The sequence below is a fragment of the Takifugu flavidus genome, chromosome 9 (genome assembly GCF_003711565.1).
Source record: "Takifugu flavidus isolate HTHZ2018 chromosome 9, ASM371156v2, whole genome shotgun sequence".
In the NCBI taxonomy this organism is placed as follows: domain Eukaryota; kingdom Metazoa; phylum Chordata; class Actinopteri; order Tetraodontiformes; family Tetraodontidae; genus Takifugu; species Takifugu flavidus.
The window spans coordinates 7,069,433-7,093,459 of record NC_079528.1 but is presented as its reverse complement, the minus strand read 5'-3'; the positions used below and the strand labels follow the sequence as shown (position 1 = coordinate 7,093,459).

General features: G+C 42.6%; 1 protein-coding gene and 2 long non-coding RNA genes across 3 annotated transcripts; 1 reads left to right on the top strand and 2 right to left on the bottom strand.

Moving 5' to 3' along the window:
- Window positions 1-6,874: 6,874 nt before the first annotated feature.
- Window positions 6,875-9,372, bottom strand: LOC130531327 (uncharacterized). Its single transcript, XR_008952076.1, has 2 exons — window positions 7,430-9,372; window positions 6,875-7,136 (listed from the first exon to the last, which is right to left on the bottom strand). It is a non-coding gene; the product is annotated as an uncharacterized LOC130531327 (long non-coding RNA).
- Window positions 9,373-13,798: 4,426 nt separating this feature from the next.
- On the bottom strand, window positions 13,799-19,760 carry qdpra (quinoid dihydropteridine reductase a). Its single transcript, XM_057043288.1, has 7 exons — window positions 19,568-19,760; window positions 19,398-19,490; window positions 18,850-18,946; window positions 18,491-18,631; window positions 16,646-16,754; window positions 15,666-15,749; window positions 13,799-14,477 (listed from the first exon to the last, which is right to left on the bottom strand). Exons 1-7 carry the CDS (start codon window positions 19,649-19,651, stop codon window positions 14,375-14,377), a joined length of 711 nt encoding a protein of 236 aa, XP_056899268.1. The 5' UTR covers window positions 19,652-19,760; the 3' UTR covers window positions 13,799-14,374.
- Window positions 19,761-20,707: 947 nt separating this feature from the next.
- Window positions 20,708-24,027, top strand: LOC130531254 (uncharacterized). The gene is made up of 2 exons (XR_008952054.1): window positions 20,708-21,020; window positions 23,645-24,027. It is a non-coding gene; the product is annotated as an uncharacterized LOC130531254 (long non-coding RNA).

Below are 24,027 nucleotides of genomic sequence, written 5' to 3'. Positions count from 1 at the left end.
CAGTCTACAGAACTAATACTGATAGAATGAGATGAAGTGAGTTGTAATGAGAGGATGCTGACAGTAGGTGTATGTTGTTTCACACGCTAAATGTCATTCTCAGCTTCTGAATACACCGTGACAGTGAAGAAAATTGTAGCAATTGTGTCGACGCACATGCACCCAACTGAAATGCTGAAGCCATGGCAGCAGTTAGGCTGCGCCAAGCAACAGCTCTGACACCCTACATGACAAATGTTCCAGCGTTTTCTTTGGGGGGGGGGGGGGGGGGGGGGGTAGGTATTTTTCTACCTGCTACATCTATCAGGTGCAGCATGCAGAGTTTACCAGCGTAATTATTAGTTCTCCTCTCCGATGGAAACACAAGCCAGCCTCAGCTCAGGCTGTTTGTAGTGCGGTGAGCCGAGGCAGCGGCGCTCTCTTTGGGATTTAGCCTTTTCAAAAGTCCTCGTCAGATTTGCAGCGCAGACATACTTTGCTGCCTGCCACCCCCACATCTCTGCCCCCCAGCCCCACCACCACCACATCTCCCCATTCCACTAACACCCCCCCAGCCCCACTTCATAGCACCCAGCTTCCCCTCGCTTCTCTCTCTGTGCTCATTCTGCTGCAGATGTTTTAAAATATGTTTTCGTATTGAGGAAAACACACAACTCACCAGTTGGTCATCTCCTGCAGTGGCCAGAGATGTTGGCATGATTGGTCGCCAGCATTCGTCTGACAGATGGGAGATGGGGGGGTCATGCAGAGGTTAGGTCCAGTGGCTTCCAGTGTGCGGATACCCAACATGCAAGTACCAGTCTGCTCATGCTTCTTCAAGCAGAATTTTAAGAGAGACAGTTGGTCAAATACTTGGAACTCTGTGGCATCATGTCACTGCAGTTCAGCAACAAAACATCCCCAGGATACATAAACACAACAACAACAACAACAATACTACTGCTACTACTGCTAATAATAATAATAATAATAATAATAATAATAATAATAATAAAATAATCGAAATAATTACCATTGGTCCCCTTGACAACAACACAGATTCTTAAGTGTTGGTCACTGGTCATTAGTCAGGGTTGATTATGCTCTTATCTTAAGATTTCGAGACTTTTCAACACCGAGAGGAAAATTAAGGCTGATTGGCAGGTAAAAAGTCAAACTGCGACACACTACCCATTCTTTGTGAGCTCCTCCACATCATAATGATGATAACAGTTGTTATCAATCTGCAATGTTTTATCACTTTGATTTACATAAAAAGGCTGATTTATATTTTTATTACTCCCCCCACCCCCCCAAAAAACCAGTCCAAGTCTTTATAATTGGTCTTCAGCAGCTTTTTTGGGCCAATTGATCTGTGCTAAAATACATAACCTGACCACACTGCTGTCCATTGACATCTATTAGCATATGAGCTAATCAATAATGATCTATGGATGTTTGTGGCTTTATCAGCACATTTTTCTAACACATCTTTATCCAACAAGCATTTTCTGTTGAGGATGAAGCTGATGGAAGACCAAACTTGATGCTAGAAAGAAAGAAAAAATAGCTGGCTGTGCAGCTACCATCCCCCATCTCGTAGGCATGGCAGCAGCCTCGCACACATGCGCCTGCACACACACACACACACACACACACACACACACACACACACACACACACACACACACACAGCAACACACACACACAGCAACACACGCACACAGCAACACACAAACACTTGCACAGCTCATCTCTCTCTACCTGATGTGAGGCAGCGAGAATATTCCAGAAATTCAACACAATGAAGCTTCTCTGCTCATAGAAAATGGAAAAATCACACCAGGATGTTCTTAATTCAAATGAAATCTGCACACAGATGCAAAGCTGCAGCATTCGCTCTCAACCTTGGAGTTCACACTAATAGACACGTTTAAAGACGAGCTGGTTGGAAGGAAAGTTCACGGTGTTGCTCCAGTGTTAAATTATCAGATAGAAAAGCTGCTGTGTCACACACACACACACACACACACAAAGCTCAGCTTGCTTTTGTGACCTAAACCACTGTGAGCTTGCTCACTATAAAGACCTTTTTCTTCTGTTTGATATTTAGAATGATGTCATTCTGTCCAGTTGAGGATTCATTCAGTCAGTGGTTTGGATGTGACCATGTCTCAGCTGTCTTGATCCCTTCAGTTCAAATTTAAAGTTAAAGTTTTCATGTAAATGTTGCTGTGTAAATTTAATGTAGAAGTATTACATGTTAACCCCCCCCCCCCCCCAAAAGAAAACATTTGAGAAGATTTTTTATCCAAAATCAGGAGAAGCAGTTTCATATGCTGAATTTTGATGAGTTGAGGAACAAAATAAATGAAATTGCAGCCTGAAACCAGCCATTTAGTTTCCATTAGCAATCATTTATATTAATTCCAGTTTAAGTGTGCTCTAAACTGCCCTTTCAGAGAGTTTTATTTCTCTTTGAGAACCGAGGCAGTCACAGCCACATATTTGTAGTCTTTAATAACTGTTCTTGCCGACTTTCTTCTGCTACACCATCCCAAATAACATTTTTCTTCTTTAACGTTAGAAAAATGCAATTCGTTAATGGCTCGTCCCTTTTTTTTCTTTTTTACAAAGGTTTTACTTTCACTACTGTGACCATCTGTTGCTCGATAGGAGCATGCCATATTGATTATTTTCCAGATATCTAAGGCTTGAAAATCTCCCACTCACCCTGTGTGGGTTTCTTACAGGTGCTTTGAATTCCTCCCACATCCCAGTTACACACTGGTCAGGTGAAGTTGAAGGGAGCGAAGCTGGCGAGGGCCTCTGTACTGATGTGGATTCATATTTAATTACAACGATATGCAGATATGCAGTAAATTTATCTTATTGATGTGTGAAAAGAAAACTATGAGAAGGTGTCCTTTATTCGTTTCCAACCTTTTAATTACCTTCATCCAACTGCTCAACTCTTTCACTCACTATTTCGCTCTTTATTTTTCTGGATTTTAGGGTCCGACATCTCCAATCAATAGAGCTTCAGAATTACAGTGCAGGTTCTTTGTCTTGAGCCGTAGTGATTATTTATAGAGTTGCGTTGGTTTACTGGGCTCTGCTCGTACCAGCAGGCGCAACACTGGGATGGATATTTGTTTGAATTGACGCTCTCTGCTTCCAGCTATTGCAAACCAAATCAATGCTCAGGCCAGGGCACCAAATGAATCCCATCCTTTCAGAAACGATCCACTCTCTCTTATTTCCAACTTCTACTGACTCCAGTCACCTCACACAGTTTCCACATAAACCCAAAATCAGCCGGCAGAATGTGAAGAAGTTGGGATTTTGTCTTTTCTCTTGAAGATTGTAGGAGGAGCAGAGGGAGGGTGGGTGGGTGGCTGAGGAGGGTGAAGTGGGGTTTTGTCTAATGAGCTTTGTAAAATGGGTGCCGCCAAGTAAAAGTGAGAGGAAACAGACCTCCCACCAAACATGAATACCAGAAAAATGCAAATGTACCAACAGTGAATTTATTATTCTGAATATGTTGGGAAACAAAAGGCTCTGGAAAGCCGAGAGAATGAAAATGAACTGCTCCCCTCCGCGCTGCCGGAGAAAGAATGAAAGAAAAAGTGGAGACAGGGAGAAGGAGAGGATGGAAACACGGAGAGGGAGGGGTATGAAAAAAGCAGGGAACAGGCAGAGAAAAAAATCCTGGGCCCTGTTTCGACTATTTTTTTTTTTTAAGCAATGGCATCCTGTGTTCTTGGATGTGTCGTTGCTATGGCAACTGTAACTTGGTGACCTCGTTATTTCTGCCTAATCCCACACTGAAATTATGGTTGCTCCACCCTTTTGCCTGGCTGCCCTGATAACACAATAATTGCAAATGAGGCAGAGGAAAGGAGAGAGTACATGAGGGGCAAGAAGAAGGAAAAAGAAGAAGAAGAATAGGAAGAGGAAGAAAAGATACATTTGGCACTAACTGTAACAGATTGCACAATGTACATTATGGTGCTAATATACTGTTGGTAGTGTTTCACAGTATTTTTATGAAAGCTGATGGCGGGAACTGGTCATTATAACAAGCACTTAGCAAAAAACGCCCATTAGTGGTTGAGCAAACATATTGATTTCAGATCAGTCATGAGATTATTCCAGAGGATTCTCTGCCAAGTCAACAAAACAGCAGCACCTCACAAACTTTCACCATGTCCCGCAAAGCAAGACCAAAAAGCCCTGCACGGCACACGTATGCAGATGTGTGTACACGCAGCACATAAACACTTAAATTATTGATTTCAGTGTTTGATTGGATTTACCTATTGGACAGGGCATGGGAAGCCCCCTGAAAAATTGATGGATCTTTTGAGATAAACATGCCAACTAATAAGAAATCTTCAGTCGGGCCTATTCAATAATTCACCAAATTTGCATGTTATTATTGGCATATCTCATTACCCCAGACCAAGACACATTTATGTATTCCAAAATGTTATTAGATGGATATTGTGTTGCATAAATTAACATGAGTAATGAAGAACGGGGGCTCCTTTAATGTGCTTGATTCAAAGAAATCTCTCATTTAGGGCGATAAGAGAAAACTGTCTTTGTGTGGTCAAACAGGCTACAGAGTCTTTAACACGTCACTGATACCAAAAGAGGCGCTAACATGTGAACAGGCTATGATGTGGTGTTATTTTTGTCATGTAAAGCATTAAGTGGGTGTAGGGAAATCTGTTTTTGGCTACAAATACAGCTACTATTTAAAGATGTGTATTGCACAGATGTCAGCATCCCAGTGAAATACAACTGACTACATGTTCTCATGCACGACTCACTAATAAAGCTTCCTGCGTCGGGTCGTTCCCGAGGACTTGTTCAATCAATATCAATGCCAACCCCCACATGTTATGATAATGTGATAATGGGATAAAGACTAGCCTCTGTATGGGCTGTCGTCGGGGGTTAAATCGTGAAGAGATCGTTCAAAATAACGACTAAATTTCAGCGTCCAGGGTAAATATCAGTTAGACAGAGTTGTAGGATATCCGTGACATCGTGTCCAGAGCGTCCCCCCGCCTCCGCTTAAAAACTGGTTCCATGTGTTCCCCAGTTTTCCATGAGAAAACATGACTCGTCAGACCAGGACATCGTCCACTGCCCCCTGGTCCAGTTCTGCTGTTGGTGCTTTCACAGGGGTCACAATTCAGCGAAGGAAGCCTTCCTGCCCAGCTGTGCAGCCCCAGATGCAACAAAATGCAATGCGTTGTGTTAACTAACACATTTCCATCAGAACTGGTTTTAACTTCTTAACTTGCAATATGCAATACGAGCAATATGACCTTCGACAGCTTTTCTTCCCTCCCCGCAGGTATCAATGAGCCCTGACCACATGACAAAGACACCTGTCATATTTCTCATATATATTTGCTTTTGCTGGAATGTTTCATACAAATATATCAGTCATTTCTTCTAAAACTGGAATTTTTCATTTGCCATTCTCTAAATCATCATACAAGATAAAATTCTGTTCACGCACATGGAATTGAAGACTTCACCATAATCTGCGTCTCTTCGTACCACAGGCGTAAAACTCAGTAGACGTATGCAGCAGCTTTCTGTATGAGGATCTTTGTGACAACAAGGATTTAGTCACTCTCTTTCACATGGTTGTAAAGAAAGATCCATCCCAGATGTGTCTCATAACTGTGATGCAGAAAATTCATTTTTATTTTTCCATCTCAATCCTGACTTGGTGGTCCTTCACAAAGCGTAGTAAAACCTCTACAGAGCAGTTGTAAGCGGCCACTTTTCCTCCCTCTCTGCCTGAACCGAAAAAAAGTTCGGCATCTGGAGATAATAAATGTCCTAAATAATTTTCTTTGACATGCAGTCCTCTTTCACATGAAAGAATGATTATGAAACACGTTTTTCCCAAATCTGTTTTTACCTTCAGCTACAGTCGCCAAGAGTTACTTTTCTTTGCAGGTTATTGCTGGCTTACCCCAGGGTCATGTCAAAAATGAGGCCAGTCATTTTTATTTTTTCTGTGGCAAAATCTTCCCTTTTCAAAAGTAACATAAAGTCTTTGTGTATTTTCAGATGTCATGATTGACTACCAGGAAGCATATTTAGTTACAGGTGATGTGACAAGTCGTTTTTAACGATTAAAACCCAATTTAACCATTCCTATTTCAATTAAGTAGCTTAATTATGCTAAAAGTTGCTTGATTACTTATAAATTACCAGAGATCCAAGCTACTAAAACTCCAGAAGGTTGATGGGTTATTTGTAGATTAAAAACATATTATGTATTGTTAGAAACAACTTATTTTACAGCAGTAGTTTCACGAATATTTTCTTTAATTTGAGATGCAAATTTAAGGCAATTAGTGAAGGTGTAAAGTGTTATAAAGTGTTGACTCTTCAAAAAGACACTTGACTTCATTTATGGTTGCCAGAGGAAGGATAAAGCAGCCTCACAACTTCACTGAAAACATCTTGGAGCGTTTCCATTCAATCTGACTTGGCCAACGACAGAGGAACGAAGGCTTGAAGCAGGTAACAATGAGGAACCAACCAGAAGAGAACAAAATCTCCACACGACAGATTTTGTGAAAGTGGCCACGTCTGTAGACTGTAATTGATTGATTGAGTCATTAACTTATTAGAGCCCAGGAGGAAATATCCGAAATCTGACTTTCGGTTTGCTGTTTCGTGTCCATTATGCAATAATTTATCAGAAATATCAAGATGTCAGCGTAATTGCATTGTCAACACAAAGGTCTCACGGTACGTGTCAGATTTTAAAAGTCACGCTCATTTGTTGCAGGCCTGTTTTCCACTGATAAGAGTGAGCCTCTGCAATTTCAAAAACAACAAAAAAATAACTGAATTTCTTGCAGGAGAAACAAAGTCTTTATTTGTGTAAAAGAAAAACATATGGAATCCTTGTTTCTGGCCCTCCACCCCCAGCCTCCGTTCTTGGACTGAACTTAGACCCCAGATGTAAATGAGAAACAGATGTGTAGGAGGGTGGTGGAGCAGGATGGTGGGGTGCACGGAGCACTTTTCCACAAAGACCCGAGGCTTAGGCGAACCAGAAAATCCCCAAACCTGAGTCTTTTGGACGGCGTCGCTCGGCATGAGGCGCCATTCTGAAGAAGACGAGGAGGGAAAACAAAAGTGGAATCAGAGACAGACGGGGAACTGACAGACGGGGAAATGTGGACAGATGTGTGCAGCAGACAGATAGAGAGAAGTGTGTGTCGGCTTAATCCACCCTGCAGAGAAAGGACCGCACGACTCCCAAGAGGCTTATCTTGGTCAGATCCTGTTGCTTGCATGGAAACTCCCAATTCGGTCACATCGTTTGTCTAGTGCATGCCCCCACCCCCCGACTCTGCTCTACCCAACCCCCCCTCTTCCCCACTGCACCACCACTACTGACCTGGATTTGACTGGCTGCTGCCTGCGGTATCCACCCAGAGTCACACCGACGGGTCGGCTGTCTGCTGGTTAAGCTCAGAGGGAGAGAAGTGTTTCAAAACGAGCTCCCGTTGACGATGTTTACGGGGAGAAACGCCCATCAAAACAAACAAAACACGAGCAAGTTAGTGCCCGTGCAAATGATGGAGGAACACGTGCGTTGAGGAAGGGATGTTCCAGTCCAAGGTTAAAAAGGTAACCATCAGTTACCAACTCAAATTGTCACACCGGTGTCAAGAGTTAGAAATCAATCCCCCCCCCCCCCCAACTTTAGTGGGACCAATTGTAGCAACTTGTGAGTGTGAGACGTGATTCTGTTGAAGACAGAAGCAAGGTGCATATGCATATTTATTTCCATTGTAACGTGTTTTAAAAGCAGAACTAAAGGAGATGACCCTCCAGCTGTACGTGGGGGGGGGGGGGCAGGAGAAAGGTCCACACATAATAGTAAATAAGATGAAAGTTTACTTCTGAACACATATGGGCCATATGGGGATTTAAAGAACTCATTGACAGGGATAATTTTTTTTAACTGCGGCTGTGCAAAGAAGTGATGATATGGAGCTTACCCCAGATTTGGTCCATCTGTTTATCTTATTTAGAAAACATTAATGCAACATATTCAGCCTCAGGAATATATGCGTAATTGAGCGTATGATGCAGCCAGAGCTGCTGTCAGGACGAAGAAATGTTTATTTACCCGTCGCCACATGTGACAACTATCGACTGACTATTAAGATCTAATAAAAGCACACCAGTTGTGCGTGAGCAACCTTCTCAACTTTAAATCAATGTGTTGATTCGAACATCTCTGGGGAGTTGTTTCCTACATCAAACCCTCCCTTTTCTCCCCTCTTCAACATACATTGAAGATGTCGTGGAACGTTAGCGTATGAAATCCATCAGGCAGCGGATAATCTAGCGTAGGTCTGCGTTTCCTCCTCGTAGGGTTGTTACGGCCCAGTGTTGTGTCGCTGTTTTATAGGTGGGGGAAGCCTCACCGGTTCTGTTGTGACTTTTCTCTGGTCTCAGAAGCGACAGGCATGATTAGATGGATCACATGTGATGCAGGCCCTTCACACCCAGTCCCCACTGCAGACCTGATAATGAGGCCATTACCTTTAATGGTGGGATGCCTTCATCCCTCCTCATGTTGCAGACTTTCATCACTGGTTTGTTGCCAGAGGCAGTTATGGCAGGTTCCAAAATTAAGGAGTTTTCATTTCTAAACGTCTCAACCTGCAGAATCAGGAAGAGACATTAAGAACACGTGTGCTCTTAAAATTGACGATTAAATGGCTTGTTGGGAAACGTGCGCCGAGGAAGACAGCGCATGCGTTCACCACTGGCTTTTATTAAGCAGCAGAGCAGCTCTGCTTTAGCTCCATCACCACCTTCCCCTGAAGACAAGACAGTTTCTATTCTGCTCTTGTTTTATTTTCATCCGAAACTTTGGTGAGTAAATCATTTCCCTCTTGAAAGAAAACTGAATTCAGAAGCAGGAATTGTTCCCATGGCACATCTCTAAGGCCAAGATTTTAGGGTGTTTAGCAGACAGTTTCAAACAGCAGAACAATCCACAGTATCTTCTACGGAAAAATGATTTTTTTCTTACTCCAATACAAATAAAGGGTTAATTTATCATGTCTTTGCGTCTGAGATTCAGCCACTGGTATGTGTAATCATATTAAAGTGCAATAAAAGAACAATTAGCTGTTTAAGCTTTAAGAAAATACCAGCATTATGTTGTGCAATTAAATTCAGCTTTCTTTCATTTCATGTTCTACCAATTCCTTAAATCTGTCTGTTTTATTCCAGCTTAAACCCGTTAGCGTCTCCAGAACAATATTGCTATGAGAGGCTGGTTAGAACTGTACTATGAGGCGCGCGCGCACACACACACACACACACCACACACACACACACACACACACACACACACACACACACACACACACACACACACACACTGCCTGAATACTCATCTGGCAGATTTTGGATTCTGCAATACTTTTCTCATATTAAAATTCAGCTCACTTCAAGACTCCATCACACTGGTCTTTAGTTGGAGCTCAACGGCCTCGCGAGGAAAACAGCGCAAATCAGTGCAGCTCAAGGCCAGTGTGGATCAGCACGGACAGAGCAATACAGTATGTACAGTAATGCTTCAATCGGAGCCAAGCAATAGCCTCTGGTGGTGAATATCACGACCCCCCACTTCCCCCATAATCCAAAGAGTCCAAACAGAAACCACTGTTGCATTCATGATCAGACTCAGAGTTCACTTTTTTCCAATAAGTTGAGCCATTTCAAAGGTTTCATTAATGTGCAGATTGAGCAGGAGCTGGAGCAGGTCTTCGTCAGCCCATCATTTATTCATTGGCGCTGACATGGATTTTTTATACAGTGGCTCACCTCTCGCAAGGCAGATGTCGACTATAAACCTTCATCTGAAGATGCACTGGACCTGCTGTTGCATGGTTGTTTCTTATTTATTTCCCTTTTTTTATCTCTGTCATCTCTGTGCTGGGAGACTTTGGTTTCAGGGGTATTTAGTTTTTCAAAAAAAGTAACTGAAATTCTAATACTGCTTCCATGCTCTATGCATGCGTTCACTTGTGAGTTAGTGCCACCTACAGGCCGAGCCGGGTACAACTGATTCACCTTAAAACTAGGGACACTAATTGTAATTCTACTCACAGAATGAAATCAGAGTAGCTGCGTCCCGCAAAGTTCTGAAACAAGGAAAATATCTGCGTAAGCACTTTTTTGGGGGCAGACTTTATGATTGTTCTGATTGGCAGGGCTTTCAAATATTTCAAACAGGGAATTCAGTTATAGGAAAATGGAATCTGAAACTATCACACTTCAAAAACCTCAAAACGCTGTGAATCCATCAGGTCACTTACAGGCAATTTTTGTTGCTCTGTTTGTACCGATCTAGCACAGAATATGTAGAATTTTTGTTTTTCTATCAAGAAAATCATCAATAGTAAATAAGGTCATATTTATACAACTTCATTATTAATCTCACCATTATGCTAAATTCGGTTTGCCTCAAAATTGGTTAAATAGGTTCTTTTCTTTTCATGAAAAGATTTACTGGGAGATTGATTTGATAGTATTGGTCCTGTTGTCTTAAAGGTTAAAGCTGCCAATAATGGAGGAGTCTGTAAAACTATGACACTGGATTATTTTAGCCGCGACACAAATATGACAAGAAATATGACAGACACTACATTTCACTCCGCAAACGACCTTTGATTTGAACATTTTATTTTGAGTGGCGCTAAAATACTTTTCTGTAGAGTCCTACCCTCCCTCCCAAGGTCTATCTCTGTATGTCGATGTTCTGGAAATAAAGACTGACATGAGCCCTCATCAGTGTCAGGATATAAACGTTTCATCCACCTTGAGGTCACGGTTCCATTTTTGAACACATCTTGTCTGATTTTGGAATTTGTCGGTTTTGATCCTTTAAAAAAAACTGAAAACTATGCTACCAGCCGCCAGGAAGTCATGAGGCAATTTTGTCTCTCTCGACTCTCACGCAACACATGTGGCGGCTGGTCCTCGGGAGGCCGACGGGGTCCTCCCCTGCAGGTCAGGTTACCAAGAGCAGCCAAGGGCTAACCACTAGCAGCTGGCTGCACCTTCCGCGTTCACTGCTGCGTCAGGTCTCAATGGCTTCCACATGGAGCACCTCCATCTCAGATAGTTTCTCAGAACCGATGCCGGCTCAAAATACACCCACACCCACATGTGATGTATAAAATCCTCTATATTTGCATTATAAATGGTTATAAACACACACCCAGCATGTATACTGCACACGCAAAGATTAAATCACATGCATCCATGCAGGACAAAGGCAGGTGGGGGTAGAGTGGAGGGTTGAGGGGATTTAATCAGGAAATTCACCTCCAGGGGCTCCATGTAAGCAGGACTGGACGCTGCTCCTCTGTCTGCTTCCAACCATGAATCACCGCGACAGCCTGCGCTTGAAAGCCTCAACACACTCTCAATAAGACTAATGCTATCACAGTGTCTCCGTGATGCAACACAATCTCTTATATGGTTTCAATTTATATGCAGCGTGTGTGTTGGAAATGAAAACTACCTTTGCTAATTGAACCACAGCGGCGGGTCTGAGAAGGTGCAACTTTCAGTTTTTTTTTGTTTTTTTTAAACCACACAAAGCCGGCGCAAAGGAAAGATATTGATTGGAGAAGATAATGTGCAAGAGGTCATGATCGGGTTTGACCTCAAATTAGTACCAGTTTCTCTCTGACCTTGGTGGTGTACTGATAGTGAAGCCCTCGCTGCCCACTTGATTGTGTAGTAAAATCATTTTAGCTCATAGTTTCTTTGCCTTTGCGGTCAAATATTCTGGCATAATGACACTGTTGTATTTACAGAACATTAAAAAAAAGCAGTGACTGTGGCGGGAGAATCTGTTGCAGATATATTCCTGTACTATTTACCTTTTTATTTGATGTAAATTGGGTGATCCGATAATATTGATGCAATAAATTAAATAAAAACACATATAAAATTCCACCAGAGGGTCAACTCTGAAAACAGAAAATACTAAAATCTAAAGATCTGCAGATATCCTGACACTCAGATAGGCTTAAGTACTTACAGAATTGGTAACTGTGGATGGATAAAGGAGTTTAGTTGTTGTACAGCCAGTTTGATGCCAGTAAGGTGAACCAGGGTTGAATAAATGTGATTGTATGTTAATGCAATGTGTGAAGTGGAAGCCACACCTACAGATATATAAGTGTGTATGTTAACCTTGAAAACCTTTTCCAGCCTCCACTTCTTTTATTAAGAACAGAAATCACTGTTGGTTTTTAGCATCTCTGCTCTTATCAGGAAATATAACACATTTTGGGTGTTTTTTTAAATACATTAGTTTAAAAACCACAGATATGATTAACAATTACACGTCCAGACAGGTTTTCTGCACGTGTCCCTGCACTGGTCCTCTAATCTGAACAACTCTGCTGGCCTGGAATGATGCTGCTCTTGTTCAACCGATTGTTAAATCACATCAGTCTTCCTGAATTTGCATACACATCGTCACAGCTTTTAGGATGAAACATGAAATGCTCTAAAGGAAAAACTGCTCTGGTTAGCACACGGCAGCACCTGTGACATACAAATAATTTGCTTCCTGTAGATTCCCCGCTGCAAGAAACAATAGCATCTGTGACACTGGGTGACAACTTATCTGGCCCAGCTGTAACAGGAACAACATGCTCTGTCTCAGCGGTAATCTTTGATCAGCTGGAACGCTCTCTGTGATAAACACTGACTCCATCCTCGTGGGCAATCACTCTATAGTGCTGCCATCGTGGGAGGTAATGTATGCATAGATGTGTTATATTTGCCTCGGGCCCTTTTCACACTTACACACATGCAGACACACACAGGGACACACAAGGCATGCACATGGTGAGATAAATTGCTATGCCAACTAGAATAAATACATATCAGCTACAGTGAGCTGGGGTGCTTTGCTGTTCCCTATTAATCCTCACTGTGGTGATTTATTGCCCTGTGCTTGTCAACGGCTGTGTAGTCCCCAGCAACAGTGGCCATAGAGGGGCTTCGAGACTATAAGGTTTATTTATGCAGTCTGGTGAATATGCGGATTGATTGAAAAACAGCTGCATTTTGTGTGAAGGGGGCTGCAGAATAATCTTCTCCTGGTAATTAAAATTTCAAATGAATGCCTGTGCTTATTTAGAAATTTGCATTTGACAAGGAGAAAGGTTTGGATGCTGAAGGGCCCCTCTGTAAATTATCTATAGACTGTGACAGCACATATTTAGAGTGATATGACCCCGACTGGAAACAATATATACTGTACGTAACCTTGTGGCAGTGCGCCATCTTGTGGTTATATGGAAATATAAAAGCTTCAAGACGCGCTTGCTTTAGTTGTTATTTTTCCTACTTTGTATTTTTGGGATTCCTCATCAAGGAATAATTGGAATTTTTGTAACAATACACGAAGAGAATTAGGGTAAAGCTATACATTCATCAGGTGCTGCATGGTTATGTAAATATATGCCAAGACATATGTTCTATTAAATCAGGCAGAAACAGTTGGGATGTTTTCATCACTGTTTTTTCCAGCTTGTCGTGCATTTTGTTGCCCTTACTGTGCAATTCTTTTTTTTAGATTTGCAATATTTGCATGTCCAGCCCAAGTCAAAACAAATGTTTGGATAATAGAAGGAACTCACTTTTAGTTTCATGATGCTATTTTGAGAGAATGTGATGTATGGTTTGTTCAGAAACATTTTCCACGTGGAGCTCAAATTTCATCTCTTTTTTTTTTGGTATTTATTTTGCACACGATGTACAAAACCCACACAACAAATGAGCCATTATTACAACTGCTGAAATCAAGGACACTTTCAATTGATTGGAAGTTAAGAAAATCTAAGGCCACTTTACGTTAACTTTATTTTCCAGTTGGGAGGAGACAGCTTTCTGAGACTTTCGTGAATGACATTATAAACTCAATAATGTACCAGTTTCAAAGTTGAATATAGATTTGCTAATTTGTATGTTGGAGGACTTAAACTGTGTTCAGAAATAAAATAATTCAACAATTCTTTAATTAATACTGACATACTGTATGGTGTGATACACGGTGTGTATAATTAGCCACAACTACCCACCCTGGTTTTTCCCGTCCCTAAACTTTCTGCAACGTCGTGATTAACCGCTAGGTGGCGCCGTGGAGCAGCAGCAGCACTGAATCCAACTCCCCTCCCCTTCCTCAGAGTTCAGTGCTTCTGACACATCCCCCCACCTCGCCTCCCCACCCCTCATCTCTTCATCTGTTTCTGCTCCCTCCTTGTCTCCACATCTCCAGCCTCTCCTCCTACTGCGCGGCCACAGCCTGGGTTTCTCCTCCGGAGGTCAGGAGCTGGATCAGGCTCCCTGAGGCGGGTCGTTCCACCCCTGTAGCCCAGTTGAAGAACATTCTGGAGAGCAACAAGACCTTAAAGTCAATGATTATGCTCATTGTAAGACACAGAGGAGGATGCCTCTCCCACCAGGATTAGTTCTATTTCTGTACCCTCATCTGTTTCATCTGGGATTATCAAACCGGATTAAATCCCATTCAAAGTCTCCCTAGAATACACGGAGAGAAACCACTTAACATTTGAAATATAAATGTTTGAAATGTGTTGCAAGAATTTAATTATGCATCTGAATAATTTGGTATTTAATTAATTTTAATGGGTTCTCCTGGTAGTAGGTAATTAATGCAACCACCAAAAAAATCCATAAATATGAATATAAATGCTGAATCAAGTGAATCCTTTAGTGAATTTAGTAGAAACAGTAACATAGGGTTTATATAGAAATAGTTTAAAATATAAGATATCTAATTCAGATTTGAGACTTAAAAAAGTAAAATAAGTGAGCACATATAGAGCAAACCAGAGCAGCAGATGTGTGTGTGATCTTTCACTAATCCAAGTGCACACATACACGGAAATACACACGCACACACACACAGGAGGCTGAGATGACCTCATTGGGTGGCATCTGCTCCTCAGGCCAGATGACCAGATACACATTCAGAGCCCAAAGATGCTGGTTCGGAGACAATAAGAGGCCAGACCACATGGCCATGGCTATTATTTAACTAATAACCTTATCTAGCATCCAGCTTTTACCAGCTGAGACACGGCAGCCCCAAACTGAAGAGTAATAAACCACCTGTGACACTACGGAGGAGCAGGTCTCCATGTTTTTTTATGGCCAAGTTTCCATATAAATTTCTATTCATCCTGTATTTGCTGAGCATTGTTTAAACATAATATAAATGAGGCGTTCAGGCTACTTTACCAGACAAAAGATAACTAATCAGATGCAAACGTGACCCCCACAACAGCTGGCTTAAATCAGACACACCAGGACTGATGTTACTGTAGGCTGGGGGTCAAATGTGATCGGATAGATCCGGTCATTAGAGAAGTACACCATGTCTGCTTGTGTTTGGATCAGGATTTCAGGGCAGCGATGTGTACTATTATTGTATTTTAAGGCCACATCTTGCAGAAGAAATAATATGATCATATTTCTCCAGCGACAAGAGACGTGAGCATCAACACGAGAACAAAGAACAAAAAAATGACTCCTTATCTCTCCTCTGCACTCACTCTGTGACGTACTCCAGGGGAGTCCAGGACCCGAAATCTGCGTCAGGCATGAATTTCCTGTTCATTGGTGTATCCAAGGTAACCCTGTCAAATAAGCCAGAGGAGCACCAACGTCAGCAGCAGCAGCAGAGACAGAGGGGAAGAATAAAGAGAGGACAGTGATAGATGGCGAGTACACGCTGTACTAAACAGCCAGGTTTCAAATGCAGTGGTCATGCAAAATACATTCAAGTGGACTTGACATTTCTTTACCCAGTATTAAATAGCGTCTTTTTATATGTTATTTATTGTGACTAAACAGAAAAAAACCCACATGTTCCCAGATTAGCCATGGAGGCTAATGCTAAACATATGCGCCTACAAAGGGGAGCGGATTGAGACCAGACTCGGTTGGATGGAAAATGCAGCCAAAGAGAGAGCAGGAGCTGGAAACACCCCCCAAAAGGGATTCGCGCTTCTCAGGATGACAATGCAAAAACATTATCTGTGGCTTTAAACTGGGCAAACAAATGGGTCCAACCACATGGGTCTCTGCAGACGGCACTGATCTAAAGATCACGTGCGTGATTTCAGGGGAGCACTGGTGGCACTATTAAACTGCGTGCTAATGTTGCCATGTGCAAGAAAGTGAATATTTGTCCCATGTAGCAAGAATCCAACAGGAAATAATCATCATTTGGATTTTACTAGTTGTTTAAAGGAATAAGGTGCAATAATAATGTGTAAAATGTACTTTGAACTTGTTCAAACAAGTTGTCGTTTTAGCAGCAAAATGAAGTTTTGTAGATCGCCACCTAGTGGAGTACAAGTGGCATTTCAGGAAGATGATTAAGACTGAATGAAGACTTGAGCAAAAACTTCAACTTTTCTTATTCTGCACTATAGGCCATCTAAAAAACAGTCTTGATCATTGGTGGGCCCCCTCCATGTGCTCAACTGTGCACAGAAGTATGCACACATCCCCCCACAGAAGAACTCACGGCAGTATCGCCACGGCTGCAGCTCCTGAAGGCATCCCGCCGTTTTTAGTTGCCAGACTCTGACACAGCTGGTGGACAGCTGCTTTGGCCATGCCGTAACCTACCATACCTGTGGGTGAGATGGGCTGTTTTTTAGTCCCCTGCAGAAGATTCAGAGTTATAAAAGGAGAAAAGTTGAATGTAACTGCTCAGGAGTGGTGGTATCGATTGAGTTGAGGTCAAGTGGAAAAAAAACACCCACAAATCGAATGGAAGGAACTTCACTTTTCTATACCTGAGGAACTCTGGTGCAAAGAAATATGGCAGAGCGGCCTCACAAACACTTTTCTACTCTCTTACGTCATTTTGGAGTAAATTTCTACCTGACTGCTGCTCAGCTTAATGTTTTATTACACCAGCATCTGGAACGATTTTGTGCCTCCCCCCATAATATCTATGGCGCTCGTGAGGAATGTTAAGCGTAAGCATCTGCACACGAACCTGATCATGTGACAGGCTTAAAAAGAGCCTGTGATCAAAGGGTGGTGACACAGCTTTAATCGCCGGCTTTACGTTAAACCAAAGAGAGGGAAAGTCTGGAAACAGCCAGGAGGCAACACACTTAAGGAAAACCAATTAGCTTCCAGCTTGTTAATCATTACATATTCATTCTGGGCTTCAGCCAATATTTGTGGACCAACACGTTCTGGTAATTATCAGTTTACTCGTTCACATTCATGGAGTTTCCCATTGTGAGCAGCTTTAGATGGACAGTGTTCCTCCTAAACATCACAATTTAGGGTGGAAGAGGCGGCTTTCCGACAGGCTGAAGATGGACATGATTAGATGTTGCATTTCTAATCCCTCAGCCGAATCAATGAATCCCATGTTTGGATTGGATCCCCATGGCCTCCCCACGCTGCACGAGTAACGCAGATCTGACGTAAGCGATAAGACTTGGTGATACGGCCCAACGAAAATGAGAGGTGGATCAGATGCCTCCACCTAAACGCAATATTTGTTTTTCTTCCTGTCAAAAAACACCCATTAGTTTCTGTCTCATCAAAAACAACAAAGGATGCAGCTTTGCATCCTATAAAGTGCTAATTTAGTACTGCTCAGGGCCACGTCCTAGAACAAAGACTCAGTCCAAAGATAGCAACAGATTTTCCAAATTCCAAACCGTATCAGTGAATAAAGTCATTGTCCTACTAAGCCTGCAGTTAACGTTAGTGATCTTTGTACCAAGTGCTGAGCTGGGCTTTTGCATTGTGCAGAGGACTGATTGGATCCCAGCCGCTCACATGACTGGCCAGACATGGCCTGGCTCCATCCCAAAGCTTTGCTGATTCCAGAGAGGACGAGCTGCAGCCAGCCGGTGTCACAAATAAGTCTAAAAGCTCTTTTCTCCAACAAATCTTTGGTTATGAGACAGACTCACTTTTACAGATGTGCTTCCCTGGAATCTGAGGTATTTGTAAAGGAATAACTGAAGAAACTACATTTAAATATCGAACCTGGCACGATTTAGAGAGGGCTAATTAAGCGAGGGGGTAATAAGTCTAAGACAAGGTGACCAGATTCCACCAGGCTTGTCGCCTGTTCCGTCTTTTGTTTGTCAGATCCATTTTATTGACACTTGCTCATCACACCGAGGCGAGCCGTGTTGATTCGTCCCCCCGCGGTGTCTGATGAGTGGGTCGATCCCCTCAGCTGTGTCCTGCTGCTTTTTCTATTACCGCCATTATGTAAACAACGACACCAGGACCGTAAACCCTCCATTACATCAGCGAACCTGCGACCCTGATAGGACACGTCAGGGTTGAACGAACCAGGTCGTCGTGTTGACACAAATATGTGACTCACCTCCGGTGCCTGACAGGGCGGCTTTGGCGCCGGCCAAAGTCAACAGCCCGCCTTGTTTTAGGTGCAGAGTGGCGAGGTGGCTGGAGATAGTGGAGGTCCACACGCTCTGTTTCCACATCAGATCTGTATTTTTATATAAATCTAAGACACAAAATCAAAATTCAGCTGTCTCATATTGGTTTCAAGGTCTGTGCAGTAAATATAGTAAACAAGTGCAACATAAAACGCTTGATACCTTCTGTAGCACAACACAGAAACAGGAAGAAAGGTGGAGGGGTAATGCAAAGAGTAACAACAGGAAATAAATAAAGATGTTAAGGAAATGAACATCATTAATATGACACACGCTCATCCCTGACCTTTGGAGCGGCAGCTTCCTCCAGCCCACCCCCCTGCTACACACAAAATGGCATCCACTTTGTCTTCCCCCAGTAACTGGGACACATCTGATGTCACCTGCACAAAACGAAAGATGACATTAAAGATCTTTCTATCGAGGAAAAAAGATGGATATGTGAGTCAACTACTTGGCTGATGCAGGACTGGAAACGGAATATTCAACAGAAATTTAAATACGCAAAGTTGCTGTTATTTACAATGTAACCACCAAAAGTAACGAATTATTCAAATGAATCTATATTTTCAAATACAATCTAATTATTTTTAAACCTGTATTAACCCCCCCCCCCCCCACCACCACCAACGCTGTTCCCCCAGCGTGACTTGAACGCAGCTTATGTGGCAAATATTATTTCACTTATTTAAAACGAGCGTGAATTACAAATGACGGTACAAATCAAAATGACAAATGCAATCACCAAATTTACACCTGACGTTAGCTGATGCTCGTGGCTCATTTCCCTCGGCCCTGGTTGGTTGTAACAGTAATAACACGCAGTCAGCTCACCTGTGCCGCCTGTTCTGTGAATGAATCGCTCATCTTAACGGTCACGTTTACGTTCGCCTCATCGTTTGCAGACATGTCAATGCTAGCAACCCACTGTCAATGCCACAAAAACAGAAACAGGTTAGCAACAACGGAGCAGCGCGTTAGCGTGCACGTTCACGAGCGCTCACCCATCCTTTCGACTTGAAATGCTGCACGCACTTGGAGCCCAGGGCGCCATTTCCGCCGTACACAATGACCCGGTGAGCAGCCATGTTACTGCGTTAGTGAGTTGTGAGCAGAGACGAAACGTGTGTCCCAGTTTGAGGGAGGAGGAGGGAGAGAGAGACGCGGACAGACGGGGAGGAGGAAGGAGGCGTTGCTCCGGTTCCGGTTGCGCAACAAGTTGGCGAAATTAATGCTGCGTTCAAGGACTATCGGAAATACGTCAACGTAACTCTGGCGCTTCATTAGAAATCCGCATTGACGGTTCGTGCAAATGTGCAACCATAAAAATGAAATATTTTCACATACACGTTAGCTCAACATACATCTTCTATACAGTAAAAACATGAGTCAACTGGTAACATGATGTATACGTTTATACATACATTTATTATGATACATCCACATGAACATCACCCAGTAGTGAGAAGACAAAAATTAAAGTAAAAAAGATAAATGAAAGATCCTGTTCTTTTTAAAAGAACCCTGCGAGAAACCTTACTACATATACAAACAATAGCTAATGTGCTATGAAAACAATCTAGTTTGAATCCACAAATAATGCAAAATACTTACATGAATTGTTGATAAAGCTGTAGTGTGCTGAAATTAGTATTGGGATTATAGCAGAATATATACTATATATACACCACAAAAGTAAAAATATTAAATATACAAGACATGATTTCTACAACATGAATATTTAGGCTTTGTTCAGTAATTGAATGCTTTTGTACCGGGACCACCAGCTGGTGCAGGAGGGACAGAAAAGGTTAAAGCTAATTAACGGCCGTTTCATGTTTCATTAGATTGTCATTCTTCTAAAGCCTGTGTGCAGAATTTTACAGGCATTGAGCGGCTGCAGACCCAGGATGTCGCAGTCACAGAAAATGACTAAGAATGCGCCGTTTTTACGTCTTTTAATTAACGGCATTTTCTGTCAGGAGAGGCAAACAGAGACCTAAAGATCAGATTAGGTGCATTTAATTTCTCCACACTCAGCACTAGGTGCTGCTCTAAGACTGTGATGGTGATGCTGCAGCAACGAGTGGGTCCACTGTACCATTATTATACTGCTGTGCCAAAGCAGCAGAACACCGGCCCCCATTAATATTATGGGCTGGATGAGGCCTCAGCTCCCCTTCATTTTGCTGAAGCCCCTGGTGTGTCACACTCACTTGAATATGACACACACTCCTGTAACACGTAAATGCGGGGTTGTGTATTTTGACATTTAGGCATAGGCGCACACGCGCACACACGCACACAGGTGCACACGAGAGCGCTGTGGCTCAGGAAACCCGGCGCAGCAGACTGAGCTTGCTGGGTGAAATACTAGGAAACACAACATAATTATGTCCCACTGTCTGGTTCAGACCAACAAGAGATATCATCCGAATTTCTGACAGCCACAGAAATGTAAGTAGCACGCAGCAATTTTGGCACTGCGAGTGTGAAGTGGACACTGATGACTTCAGCTGCAGCAGTTCTTGTGGAAAGAGGGGAGCTTGAGTGTTCATGCTCACTCTGAAGATGGAAGAGATGATGGAAATGGTGCAGTTGTGACTGCAGGATCAGGAAAAAAAAGATAAAGGACTCATGCTGCTTGTTTAAGTGGCTGACAAATTAGCTTGATAGTGCGAAGCTGAAGAATTATTATGTTATCTCATATCTCTGGCGTTGGCCATATGCCCGGGTTTTTTTTAATCTTGTCTCTTGTATCAACTAGAAATGTTAGTTGAGGTGCATCTGCAGCTCCTTGAGTGATAGCAGGTTCTATATGCACTCTTCAGTGATCGAGTGGAGGATATGACAGCTACTACTGTCCCTGACATTATGAAGTCAATTGGTTTTCTTATCTCTGTTTAAACATTTGACAGCAACGCTTCGCCCTTCTCTCTCCCTTTAGCCACAGTCCTGTCCGCTTGAACATAATGTAAGAGGTGAGGCGGGTGGCTAAACTTCAGCAGCTGTCAGTATTATCACCCAAATCGAAAACCTAAAGCCCAAATACCTCTGTGGCCTGTAGGTGAAGAGATAAGCTGTGACTTCTTCTTACTTCTGTCCCTGTAGTCCGACTAAAGCAGATATACAAACATTGTATTTGTGACAGCAAAGGACCCAACATGATTTAAGAGTTTACTGTAGCGCACAAATGGGCAGAGGGACACTGTTGTGTTACATGTTACCAGTGGAGGTAGCTCTTTTTTGAGGTTAGATTAGCTCCCTGAAGAGCTAACCTACAGACACAGCATGTTTTCTCATCATTTTATAGTAACTGCAGTAACACCAATACAGAAAACACTGGTTTTCCCAACTGGTTTCCATTTCTTAGCTGGGTTTCAGGGTCTCAAACTGATGGGCAAACATTCTCCAGGAGCTTTCAAATAGTCCAATTCTAGCTCGTCAGTCCATAGAATACCAGTTACATAGATGTGGTCTACGCCCACTTGTGATGAAAATTCCAAAGGAGCCTCACAAATGTGTGCTGCTGTTGTCAGCCTGGCGGTGCACAGAAAAATATAACCAGGGCTAAACTGTTCCACTTTCCAAACATCCGAAACACTGTTTGATTGGTGAATCTTTTCTAGTCTGCCGTCATCTTCTAAAAGCTGTACTCAAGACTGATGGACAAAATTTAAAGGTTAACCTTTGGAAAGGGGCTCAATCTCTGATAGATTTTCAAAACACACTGAACGGCCATCAGCAGGAGGGTCCGCCTACATGAGCCTGGTCCTGCTCAAGGTTTCTTCCTGTTAAAGGGGAGTTTTTCCTTGCCACTGTTGCTTGTCTGGGGTTAGGCCCTGGGATTCTGGAAAGCGCCTTGAAACAATTTTGATTGTAAAAGACGCTATATAAATAAAGATTGATTTGATTTTGATTAGATTTGATTTGAACCTTTACTACATTTTTTAAAAATCACTCCTGGATGTTGGTATGTTTCAGTCTTTTTCCTCCTCCGTTACCATCCTTTATTTTCTGTTCTTCTCTTAATGATTCACAAATTAACATAATCATAATTGTGTTTGGAAATAATCTGCTGTTATTTTTTTCCTGCATTTATGAGTACATTCTTGATTTACAGTGTTTTCTGTCTCCGTGCCTGAAGTCAATATTCATCATATAAATAAATATTATGGTGGAGTTTCTTGTGAAACTCTACTTTTAGCTAAAAAAAAGTTCAGCTTGTTTAATGTTATACTTAAAAAAACAGAACTGTAATCTGCGAAAATAAATGAGCTGTAGATGCAACTGGGGAGAGCCTCACTCATTTAGTCTCAGAACATTTAATCCAATAGATTTCCCACAAGTCTAAAAACTAAAGGAGCGTTAGCATTCCCAGATCAGTCAGGACACTCTGCGATTGAGTCCATATGTTCCGGTGTCTGGAAGACAGTGGAAATATTTCAGTATTTCCACTTCACGCGTGTGCTGCACAGCGACTGGGCTCCAACAGATCAGCAGCTGCGGCAAAGAAGGCATCTTTCTCCAAGGGTCTTTTACGAATTTAGGCTCTGAAAGATGGATGTGGAGTCCCATCAAGATGGTGTCGTCAGTGGAAAGGCCGGTTTGGAACCGTCAATCAAAACTGATTAGTCGATTTAAATTCTGAGCGATCAAACTGTAGAATCGATCCCACTTTTGGGAACCGACAATCATTACGAGTCGATTCCACCAGCTGCTGTTCAACTGGGACAGAAACAGGTGGACAGAAGAGGTGATTAGCAAGATAACTCCTATTAAGAAGCGCTTTATGGTGGCCACAAATGAGGCCCGTGCTGCCCAGCAAAGCCCAGCCCAGGTTGCTTTTGGCAACACCAGTTGTGTCTGAAGACATTCTGCTGCCTGCAACATCCCACAGCACCATCGGGTTGGTGCGGAGTCAGTAATAGTCCTGGGAGGGAGACTGTCCATGACCCAGAGGTACCTCGCCTGCTGCCTACATTCAGATATCGGATCAGTGGGGCGTGGGTTTCTTCTGTTGTTTGAATTTACTGCATTGATGAAGGCATCAATGCCGTTGACTGTTGCCCGTTCCCCAGATCAAAAATCAATCGAGCCCCATGGGGACATCATCGTTGCGTCCACTGCCACCACGTAGCAGCACAGACTGTCCAGGAGCTGACTGATGCCTTAATCCAGGTCTGGGAAGAGATCCACCGGGAGCCCATCCATCGTTTCATCAGAAGCACGCCCAGATGTTGCACACGCAGTTCATGGAGGCCAAACACCAGCCAGACACATTCTGACTGGATGGCTTCAGGAAATCTGTTGAATCGGAGTTCATTTTTCTGTTAATATTCATCCAATATCATTGGGAATGTCGTCCCCAGTGGGTTAAAGATTTGGGTTCTGACTGAATGTTTTTACATTGCTTTGATATAAAGGAATCAGACTACAAAATAAAAAAAATGGCTTAAATTTT

What these genes read in the sequence shown, in the direction of transcription:
- qdpra (XM_057043288.1), bottom strand. Translation starts at nt 19,651, where the DNA reads ATGGCTGCTCACCGGGTCATTGTGTACGGCGGAAATGGCGCCCTGGGC. An exon ending in ATTTCAAGTCGAAAGGATGG is followed by an intron (nt 19,491 to 19,567) that starts GTGAGCGCTCGT and finishes TGGCATTGACAG; the next exon opens with TGGGTTGCTAGCATTGACAT. An exon ending in CGCCCTGTCAGGCACCGGAG is followed by an intron (nt 16,755 to 18,490) that starts GTGAGTCACATA and finishes TCTCACCCACAG; the next exon opens with GTATGGTAGGTTACGGCATG.